The 11954-nt window shown below is 36.0% G+C and overlaps 1 protein-coding gene across 2 annotated transcripts in view; it reads left to right on the top strand.

Moving 5' to 3' along the window:
- Window positions 1-11954, top strand: part of dpp6a (dipeptidyl-peptidase 6a) — a 204070-nt gene that overhangs the window by 188875 nt on the left and 3241 nt on the right. For both annotated transcript variants that reach the window (XM_087170689.1, XM_023395064.2), the window contains 9 exons: window positions 5382-5453; window positions 6908-7015; window positions 7848-7917; window positions 8517-8711; window positions 9141-9195; window positions 9309-9408; window positions 10163-10221; window positions 10309-10381; window positions 10462-10535. In XM_087170689.1, coding sequence (XP_087026815.1) covers window positions 5382-5453; window positions 6908-7015; window positions 7848-7917; window positions 8517-8711; window positions 9141-9195; window positions 9309-9408; window positions 10163-10221; window positions 10309-10381; window positions 10462-10535 — 806 coding nt within the window. The remainder of the gene's footprint in view (window positions 1-5381; window positions 5454-6907; window positions 7016-7847; window positions 7918-8516; window positions 8712-9140; window positions 9196-9308; window positions 9409-10162; window positions 10222-10308; window positions 10382-10461; window positions 10536-11954) is intronic.

Here is an 11954-nt window from a genome sequence, read left to right as displayed (position 1 = left end):
TGTCAAAAAACATCATAGTATAGTAAGGCATGAAAATGTCAAAAAACATCATAGTATAGTATGACATAAAATTGTCATAGTATAGTAATTCATAAAAACATCAAAAATCGTCATAAAATTGTATGGCATAAAATTCTCAAAAAACATCATAGTATAGTATGGCATAAAATTGTCATAGTATAGTGAGGCATAAAAACGTCAAAAATCGTCATAGTATAGTATGGTATAAAATTGTCATAGTATAGTAAGGCATAAAAATGTCAAAAATCGTCATAGTATAGTATGGCATAAAATTCTCAAAAACGTCATAGTATAGTATGGCATAAAATTCCCAAAAAACATCATAGTATAGTATGGTATAAAAATGTCAAAAAACATCATAGTATAGTAAGGCATGAAATTGTCATAGTATAGTGAGGCATAAAAACGTCAAAAATCGTCATAGTATAGTATGGTATAAAAATGTTATAGTATAGTATGGCATAAAATTGTCATAGTATAGTATGGCATAAAAATGTCAAAAAAACGTCAAAAAACATCATAGTATAGTATGGCATAAAAATGTCAAAAAACATCATAGTATAGTAAGGCATAAAATTGTCATAGTATAGTGAGGCATAAAAACGTCAAAAATCGTCATAGTATAGTATGGCATAAAAATGTCAAAAAACATCATAGTATAGTATGGCATAAAGTTCTCAAAAAACATCATAGTATGGCATAAAATTGTCATAGTATAGTGAGGCATAAAAATGTCAAAAAACATCATAGTATAGTATGGTATAAAATTGTTATAGTATAGTATGGCATAAAATTGTCATAGTATAGTATGGCATAAAAATGTAAGAAAAACACGTCAAAAAACATCATAGTATAGTAAGGCATAAAAATGTCAAAAAAACATCATAGTATAGTAAAGCATAAAATTCAAAAAACATCATAGTATAGTAAGGTATGAAAATGTCAAAAAACATCATAGTATAGTATGGCATAAAATTGTCGTAGTATAGTAGGGCATAAAATTCCCAAAAAACATCATAGTTTAGTATGGCATGAAAATGTCAAAAAAACATCATAGTATAGTAAGGCATAAAAATGTCAAAAAACATCATAGTATAGTATGGCATAAAATTGTCATAGGAAAGTGAGGCATAAAAACGTCAAAAATCGTCATAGTATAGTATGGCATAAAATTGTCATAGTATAGTATGGCATGAAAATGTCAAAAAAACATCATAGTATAGTATGGCATGAAATTCTCAAAAAACATCATAGTATAGTATGGCATAGAATTGTCATAATATAGTAAGGCATGAAAAGTCAAAAAACGTCATAGTATAGTAAAGCACGAAAATGTCTAAAACCTTCATAGTATAGTATGGCATATAAATGTCAAAAATATCAGTATCTTAAGGCATAAAAGTTCATAAAAAGGTCACAGTATAGGAAGGCATAAAAGTTCATAAAAACGTCAAAGTATAGTATGTTATAAAAATGTCATAGTATTGCATGTCATAAAAAATGTCATACTTTAATAACACACACACAAGTTTTTTTCTTCGGAATTTATTAACCAGCCGCTTACATCAATGCTCATACTGTAATGACAGACACACCACAGTTGTTCTCTCTCAAATTTATTAAGCAACCACTTACATCAATATTTATGGCAGCATTTACAGGAAATTCTGCAGTTAAAAGACATTAAAACAACCAAATAAATTGCATAAAAAATACATTAAATACAAAAACAAGAATAGGGTGTTACATGTATAATTTATTGTTAAGCTGCAGCAAATAGTATTATTTTAAGACCTGATTTAAACGAGCTGACATGTGAAGCAGACCTCATTTGTTCCATAGCATGTCCAAGAACTTAAATAGTATAGTACATCATAAAAAAACATTACGTTTAATATGGCATAAAATTGTCAAAAAAAACATCATAGTATACAAAGGTATAAAAAGTCATAGTATAAAGTCACAGTATAGTAAGGCATAAAATGTCATACTTTAATAACACACTCCAGTTTTTTTTCTTCAGTTTATTCACCCGCCACTTATAACAGCATTTACAATAAGTTATGCAGTGAAAAGACATTAAAACAACCATATAAATTACATATTAAAGACAAAATTGCATAAAAAATACATTATATACAAAAAAAACTTAAGAAGTTATAAGACCTAATTTAAATGAGCTGACAGTTTAAGCAGACCTCAGACATTCCATATCATGTCCAGAAAGTATAATAGTATAGTACGCCGTAAAAATGTGATACTTTAATGACACGCACACCACAGTTGTTCACTCCCCTTTTTATTAACCGACCACTTACATCAATACTTATAGCAGCATTTACAGGGAGTTATGCAGTGAAAAGACATTAAAACAACCATATGAATTGCATATTAAACACAATACTGCATAAAAAAAACATTGAATACAAAAACAAAAACAGGAAGATGACTCCTCAAAGACTGATAGGATGTTACATGTTTAATTTATTGGTAAGCTGTAGCAAATAGTAATGTTTTAAGACCTGATTAATTGAGCTGAGAGTTTAAGCAGACCTCTGATATTCCATAGCATGTCCAAAAAGAATATAGTATAAAAAGCGATAAAACTGTCATAGTATGGCATGAAAATGTCAAAGAACACCATAGTATATTAAGGAATAAAAGTTCATAAAAACGTCAAAAAAATTTCAAAGTATAGTATGGCATAAAAATGTCAAAAAACGTCATGGTAAAAGTAAGGCATAAAAAAACATCACATAAGTGGTCTAAGCAGGCGCCCCATGTGTAGAGGCTACAGTCTCGCTGCTCGCTGCAGTCAGCCTCGGTTCGAGTCCCGCATCAGACGGCCCTTTACTACATGTCATTCCCCCTCTGTCTGCCTCCCCATTTCCTGTTTCTCTACTGTGTGCTATCGAATAAAGGCATAAAAGCCCCAAAAATATACTTAAAAAACGTCATAGTATAGTAAGGCATAAAATTTAAAAAAACATCATAGTATAGTATGCCAAAAAAATGTCAGAAAACGTAATAGTATAGTGAGACATAAAATTGTTATAGTATGGCATAAAACATCATAGTATAGTATGGCATAAAATTCTCAAAGTATAGTAAAGCATAAAAATGTCAGAAAACGTAATAGTATAGTGAGACGTAAAACTGTCAAAAAAACATCATAGTATAGTATGGCATAAAATTGTCATCAAAACGTCATAAGGAATAAAAATGTCTAAAAACTTCATAGTATACTAAGGCATAAAAAGTCATCAAAAAGTTATAGTATAATAAGGCCTAAAAGTTCAAAAAAACATCATAGTATAGTATGGCATAAAAAGTCATAAAAAGGTCATAATATAGTAAGGCATGAAAAGTCAAAAAACGTCATAGTATAGTATGGCATAAAATTCTCAAAAAACGTAATAGTATAGTAAGCCATAAAAATGTCAGAAAACGTAATAGTATAGTGAGACATAAAATTGTTATAGTATAGTATGGCATAAAACTGTCAAAAAACATCATAGTATAGTAAGGCATAAAATTCTCAAAGTATAGGAAGGCATAAAAATGTCAGAAAACGTAATAGTATAGTGAGACATAAAACTGTCAAAAAACATCATAGTATAGTAAGGCATAAAAATGTCAGAAAACGTAATAGTATAGTGAGACATAAAATTGTTATAGTATAGTAAGGCATAAAATTTTCAAAAAACGTCATAGTATAGTAAGGCATAAAATTCTCAAAGTATAGTAAGGCATAACATTTTCAAAAAACGTCATAGTATAGTATGGCATAAAATTGTCATCAAAACGTCATAAGGAATAAAAATGTCTAAAAACTTCATAATATACTAAGGCATAAAAAGTCATCAAAAAGTTATAGTATAATAAGGCCTAAAAGTTCATAAAAACATCATAGTATAGTATGGCATAAAAAGTCATAATATAGTAAGGCATGAAAAGTCAAAAAACATCATAGTATATATAGTAAGGCATATAAGTTCACAAAACCGTCATGGTATAGTAACGCATAAAAGTTCACAAAACGTCATAGTATAGTAAGGCATTAAAAAGTCATAAAAATGTCAAAAAACGTAAGGCATATAAATTCATAGTACAGTAAGGCAGTTTATGCCTTAGTATACTATGACGTTTTAATGCCTTATGCTAAATGTTTTATCATACTGTGACATTTTCTAGTTTCGTTTTTTTTTTTTTTACTGATGGTGGAATCAGTGTTTTGCTGAAAATGGTCCTTGGATGTCTTTTCTCACTGCAATGTCAAACAGCCACTTTTCACCAACAAAAAGCCGACTGATCTCGTTGCGCTACTCCTTCCACCTTTGATCTAGATGCACTGTGCTGGGCGTGAGAATACCAGGAGAACAGGCAAAGCGCTTTTCAAGATCAAGATGTCATGGCACTGTCATCACACTGCCACAAAAAACAGAGCCCACGGTGTCAAAAGATTCATGTTTCTGTGATTCCAGCCTGACGTGAAGTCTTGCAGCATCAATATTTAATCACTGATCCAACACTTTTGTGTCAATCACCTCTGAACCTTTCTAAGTGATCGTCACTGAATTCAGATCAAACAGTGAAAGACCATAATGCTGTTAAAAACCCTCTCCACTGACCCCAGAAATCAATGATGAAGCCAACGGTCCTGTACCTCATACATTTGTAATATAGCTCTCTTTCTGCTGCCTCCCTACAAGAATTTATGTGATGAGGTTATGATATCAATCCCACAAGAGAGAAGGAGTCAGAGAGAGGAGGGAGGGAGTGAGTGGCTGGTGTATTTTCCACCAAATTCAACCGCAGTGTTCCTGTGCCATGTTTCCAATTTGCTAAGTGCATCAGTCACTACATTTGCTGTCCCTCCTCCCTCCATTTTGAGGTTTTAGGGATTAACTACAGGGACTTTGCCTGTTTGCGGCCTAGATATGGACGAGCTATTTCAGCTATTGCATTACATAAATCGAGTAAGTGAAGAATTGCCTCTGTCTGAAAGACAAAAGATCTGGGATGTCTCCTCTGGTTTTTCTTTACCTTTTTTTTTTTTGCCCAATATGTGCAGTCACTGGAGGATATCAGCATGCATTTGATGATAAATCTATATATTACTCAGGCCTAAAAAGAAACTAAATATTGCTGTGCACCTGTAGTTCAGTACAGTAGTTTCTTAAGGGAAAAACAGACTGGATACATTGAGATCAAGCAGATTAGGTCCCATTTACTGGTGTCTTTTATATTAAAACAGTGGCTGGTTGAAAGGAGCCACTGAATGACGTGATTAAATATGAAACTACAAATCTTTAAAAGTCAGGTTCCTCATTTTTTAACCTCTCTGATTTTCTCCTCAGGCCCTGACATCCCGTTTGTAGCCGTGTACAAGACACAGAGAGACGCCGAAAGCGAGACGCAAGACAGAGAAAGTGAGTATTTCAACCTGTTACATCGCGGATTTGCATTTACAAGACTCTGAATTATGCTAAAGTTATTACAAGTGACCTTGTATTCATTAGCATAATAGCTACATTGAAGTGACCTTGTCCAAATAGGGACAGAAGTGTTTCCATTGCAGTGCCGAATGACCACCTGTGTACTGAGTCAGTGTTTGTCTAGTCCGCCTAGTCTGCCAAGTCCAGCGTGATGGAAGTAATCATATTACTCCGCACAATGGATGTCCTCATTAAATTACGACCTGCCTGACGGCAATATCAGCATACTGTAATTTGATTACCAGAGTCTGCGTGTGCGCCAGTCAGTGTCAACTCTTACCAATATGATGTCCCTGCCCTGACTATGTTAAAAAAACAAGTCTATAAATGCTGCAGTGAAATTTTATTATTGTAGATTATTTTATGTATTCACCTGTTTAACAGCACAAGGGCAAAAATGTTTTGCAAATTTTCACCAACAAAACTGGTGAGTTTGCATTTTCTTTTTCTTTTTTTTTTTAGAGAGACGTTTCCATGCCGACAGGTTTTTAATGATACTGCAGTTAACATGACAGTCATCATGTGGCCAATAAGAATGTCTTGTGCTTTTCTTTTTTTTAACAGGATATGAGGCCACGACAGGTGAAAGAACATTGTTAGCTCTTCATATGTTACTAAGACTCTACTCTAGTGACAAGAGACAAGGTCAGGTCAGAGTTAGTCTGTGCATGCGCACAGAAACATGCTGGCTTCGGGCACAGCTGCCACTTCTTCTTCTTCTTGTCCTTCCTTTCACAAAGTTTTAATTGAGGTTTTCCTCCAAGAGCCAGGCAGCTTTTATCTGAGTCTGTCAAAATTTGGCAGCAGCCTGTTGATTTCCCTTCTGGTTGCAGCCTTTTTGACCATTTTTAAAACAAACTAATCCCAGCATACAATGTGCTGCATCCCCCTCCGACTTCAGCAGCCAGTGGCGATAAGTTAGCAAAAAACCATCTGTAAGCTGTTGAATAAGTAGAGCTGCTTCTCTTTTTAGGACAACAACCACTTGAAAATCCAGGTCACAGCTTCAGTTCATGTCTGTTTTTTTCTGGTTTGCATCTGTTGGAGCTCAAGCTGAAAGTCTGGGAGGAGGAGAGGTTCTGATGTTGTATGAATGTAAACACACAGCTCCACACATTCTCCAGTCTTATTTGAATTAACAGATGAATGCAATAATAATTTTAAATCAGATTTTAATTGTTTTAAGGACGATTAATTCATTGTCCTTAAGTCAACAAGTCAAGTCTGTTCAATTTCACACAACAGATATGCAAACTTATACAAATTTTCTGTGAAAGATTTTTAGTTTTTACACTTACTTTAAAATACATATTTTGACATAATTGGGTTGCCAGGGATCTGTGTATCAAATGTTCTTCATTAACTGGTTTGGCATGTTCTGTCTACAGGTATTGCTGAAGTATATAAACTGGAGAACAATGAGAACCTGAGGCTGACCCTGGACTCCATGCAGATGCCCACAGTGGATTACAAGGAGATCAACATGGATGATTATAGTACGTGAAGTAAAAAGTTAAATAATGTAAATGTGCACAAATTAGTTCTTAGTTGACCATTAAAAAAATCTGTAAAAAAAAAAAGAACAAAAAATTGGATTTGTCTGCAGTTATACCTTCATCTACGTTACAGTAATGACCAAACTGTTAAGTAGAATTTAACATAATAACACACAAATCATTATGTTGTTTTTGTTGATACTGAATACACCATTCAATCGACAAAGTAAATAATACTACAAAATGACTTCAAAAACGCCAACTCACTTTGACATTTTATTTATATGTTTTTAAATCCATCAGAACGTCGCAATCCAGAATTGATTAACAATTCCTTACTCGCTCCCATATACTGTTTGGTTCTGCTAATGCACAAAGACAAACAGAAAGAGAGATAGAGGGAGACGTGTGGTATTACGTTAGAAGACGCTGACAGTATATTTCAGATCTGCTGGAAGATAATGTTTGAGGTTATTGCTGCTAAAGCAGGTTCAACCAGTTATTAAATCCAAGGGTTCACTTACTAGCCCTAGAGTGTTTAATGGCTGTGTTCAATAAAGATCATATCATATTTTATGAGCAGTTAATGAAACCAGCTCCTTCCAAGGGGTTCAAATACTTTTTATTTCCACTGTAGTAGGCTGTGATTATAATTTCACTACTGTAGCAGCCTAGGTGAGACTCCTCCAGAACGAGGTGATATCACAATTTATTTTCTGCAACTCAAATCAGTTTGTTTTTTTTTGTGAAAAAAATAATTTAACAGTTTGTAATGAATCATAGTAGCAAAAACAGAAAGTAAAAAAATATCTGTTGTGTATCTGGTTTACAGCTTTGTCGATGCAGATCCTCAAACCCGCAGGCTTCGTGGACACTTCACACTACCCGCTCATCCTGCTTGTGTATGTATGAGCGCATGTTTTTACACACACACACACACACAGAAAAAGTTTGTGTGCTCTAGCAGCACTGACTCACATTCCTCTCCAAGTTATACGAGGACATGCTCGTCCTCATCAGTGGAGATTTCCCGGACAGACTTTTAATCAGGCTTATTAATCTAACAAGAGGGTGCGCTGCTTTGTCCTCTACTCTAGCTGGGTAATAATTACACTGCAAATGAGGAAACTTACCCTCCTTTCCACCTTCATTCTTTCATTAGTATTCCTTCCCTTCCTTTTAGCTCAAATCCAAGCTTTTCTTGTTTATCGTGACTTCTTATCTGTGAACATTGTGCCACATTAGCTTTGGGATGAAGTAAACTTTTCAAATTAAGGTTTTATCCTGAGAATCCTGCGAGCTCGCAGATACACATGGTACATAACAGTCATCCAAATCTGTCCCAAATGTCTGTGAAAAGAAGTGTTTGGACAGATTAGGGGATAATATAATGAAGACACAAACTCATAACTAAAAATAAAAATGAATAGGATATAAGAAAAAAATCATGTAGCAGCCTTGCCTTCACTCATCTGGTTTGTCTGTGGTTTTTCACATGCAGCGATGGGACACCTGGTGGTCAGATGGTGTCAGAACGGTTTCACATGGACTGGGCCACAGTCCTGGTGAGCAGCTTCGGTGCCGTCGTGGTGCGCTGTGATGGACGGGGCAGCGGCTTCCAGGGCACCAACCTGCTTCACCGGATCCAGAAGAAAGTGGGTGTGTTCGAGGAGCAGGATCAGAAGGATGCGCTCAAGTATGTGTAGCAGGAGGTTTTTGCTTGTTATCTTGAAAACCTAAAAGATATGAAGAGTAAACACATGATAAATAGCTATGTGGGTGTTTTGGGGCAATTTAAACAAAAACTTCTATTATAGGAGATGCTTTCCAACACCACTAACCATCTCACCCAACCTTTTCAGCATATAGAAAACATGTAACTTGCTGAAAATACAATCAAATTACAGTTTTTTATATGTAACCGTGTCTCACAGCTTATGAAACCATAACTGTGTTTACATGAATTGAAATTGAAGCAGTAGGTTATACTGGTTGCTAGTGGTAGTTAAAAGTTCCTTAGAAACACCTTGCATGTATGACATACAGTTGCATTGTGAGACAGTATAAACAAAAGTCAAAAATGTAAATGCGCTTCTTGACGACGACCAATGTTTGTCTGTTGCAGTTTTATTTTGAAAGAGCCCTACATTGACAAAACCAGGGTTGGAGCTTTTGGACAGGTGAGAAAAAGAGCCATACATTCCTTTGTTAACATGCAGGTTGGACTATTATGCTCTCTGAGTGTCAGCTTGTGAAACCACTTGTGATAACATGTATTTTCTTTGTGTCTCAGGTGTATGGCGGCTATGTGACCAGCTTGTTGGTCAGCGGTGAGGAGTCTCCTGTAAAATGTGGAGCTGTCCTGTCACCCATCACCGACTTTGAATTATACGGTAAGCCGTTTGTTTGCGATGGAATTTTTTTCACCTGTATGCTCCAATGCAAAAAAGCTGTAGTCCCTGCATAATCACTTAGGTCTAGGCATGGCTGTCATACACTATTCAAAAGGAATCTAGCACCTTTACCCCTGCAGCTGGAATTTTATTTCAGTCACTGTCTTATACATTCACATGTATGTCTGTGAAAGAGAGAGAAAAAAAAAAAGATGAGCCTGTTCACAGTGTCAGTGTGATGGTGCCGATACACCTGGAACCCAATCATAACAGTGCCAGACAAAGTTATCTACACCAGCCTCGCCTCGGATACCAAAGGAATAAGATGTGTGAAATGCAGAGTTGTGCGTATCAGGAGAGTGACAGACAGAGAGAGAGAGAGAGAGAGTACTCTTGTAGCTGTAGGTGCACCGAGTCAGGAAACTGCAAATTAAGGAGGAGCTGTTTTTTTTTCCTTTTCACAGTTTGACCAATTTCCCATCTATTTGATTTCTCTCGCTTTTGCCAGAGGGGGTGAGAGACATGCTATGACATTGTATGAGTTTGGAATTGCAAATGAAGACGTTCCGCAACAGCTCCAGGACTAAAGAATATGTAGATGGGTGAATACATTTGAATGTGGAGAAGGAAAAACCTGGAAATGTGCAACTTCTCAGAATGGACAGAAATGATGCATCAATCTTGTTACTGATATGACATTTTGATTTTGGTGTCAAAAGCAAAGTTTTAATTGAAATCTTCTTTTCGCCTCCAGCCTCTGCATTTTCAGAGAGATATCTTGGACTGCCTAAACCTGATCCAAGGGCATACACAGTAAGCTCCGATTGCTTAAAGATCTAGGTGGGATAATTACTGTAATATCCATTTGCTCTAATTTGTGTCCATGTCTTTACACCTCAGATGGCAAATTTAGCGCACAGAGCATCTCAGTTTATGGACAAGAAGTTTCTTATTATCCATCCAACAGCTGATGGTGAGTCATGAGTCACGGAAACATATATAAAAGATATAAAAGAAAACACAAATCTGATGTTTTGGCATCTGTCTTTACAGAAAAAGTTCATTTCCAACATACAGCAAAATTCATCGCGCAGCTCATCAATGAAAAGGCCAACTACACCTTACAGGTATGTGGTTTAACTCCCACTCATTTGTAATGGCAGCTCAGCGTCCAATTTCTCTGCTTGTCTTTCTTTCCCTGGTTCGGTTATTCTCCAACCTTTGGGAGCTTTGTGGTCCCAGTGGGGAGCCCACAGCAGGCAGAGGATTAGCCCCTCACAATGCCTTCATTCCACATAATGAGCTTATGAGACCTTCTTGGGCATCCTGCGTTAACACCAGGACTAATCCAATTAGGATACAATGTACTGCAGCTGAATGTTCATCAGAGCTCATTACTGACCGATAGACAGGTTACTGCGCTCACACGCGTTAACTTGTAGCCTCTGCTAGGTTTAAGGTCAACATTATTATTACTATGTCACTAATAAAAAAAAAAGTGATATTTGTATCCTTGCCTGATGTTTTCCAAGATTAAATGTGCTACTTGGCATTAAAACGTTTTATTCATTTTTTTTCACCCACACACATATATATATTTATACACACTATGAGAAGCCGCTTAGGCCAAAACTGAATACTTCACATGTACATACATGCATACACAGGGCACCACACTAACTGGATGATGCTACCACAAGGTGGCGCAGAAACAGGTAGAGGCAAGATGCATAATGGTGGCCAACAACGGAGAGCAGGCTGAAGCAGTTTCTTTGCTTCAGACTCTGCTTCCAACGCCATCTATGATCAGCACCATCGCTGTAGAAAACACCAGTCAATTATCAAGTGCTGTTCACCCCAACATGGAAAGAGAGCTAAGTGGGTTGTTTAGACCGTCAAGATCATCCATCATGCAACCCAGCAGCTCCTAGTTCAACTGGGAATAAACTTTGGAAAAATTTATAACAAAGTTTCTATTGGACTATTGGGTCTCTATTGGTTTAAAAGACAGACCTGGAAGCTAATGAAAATTACATGAGCATTCTTCATGTTTGCACCTTAACGAATACGCCTAGTCATCATCGCAACAGCGGTTAGCTGTGGTAGCAACTTCCGGTTAAAGTGTGGTGCCTTCCGGATACAGACATACTGAATATTTAGATATTTGTGTGCAAGTATGGTCGGCTTCTCATAATATACATATTTATTTATTTTACTTCTTCTTTAGTCTGCAAACTGGTTTGCTCTCAATTCTACACATTAATGGATTCTCCATTAATCCAAACATACTAAACCACAAAAAATAAATTAGGTCTCAGAACTCTAGAATTTGTTTTTTGCCCCCTCTAACCAGAGAAATAATAGTTTTCTGGAATGAAAAACAGTTTGCATCCAGTTTCTTCAGGCACATTTTGCAATAATCATAATGTTACTGAAAAAAACCTATGTCATGCAAGTAAAGGCTCTTTTGGCCTGGGGGTTGAGGTGTCAACTTTGAATCGCATTTCTGCTGGTTGGCACAGCTGGCCATATCATTCACCCCCTTT

This window comes from Seriola lalandi, unplaced genomic scaffold (genome assembly GCF_002814215.2).
Source record: "Seriola lalandi dorsalis isolate HSWRI2012SDOR001 ecotype SW California unplaced genomic scaffold, Sedor1 jcf7180002054956, whole genome shotgun sequence".
NCBI classification, from domain to species: domain Eukaryota; kingdom Metazoa; phylum Chordata; class Actinopteri; order Carangiformes; family Carangidae; genus Seriola; species Seriola lalandi.
The sequence above is the reverse complement of the archived record's forward strand: the minus strand, read 5'-3'. Positions and strand labels throughout refer to the sequence as shown.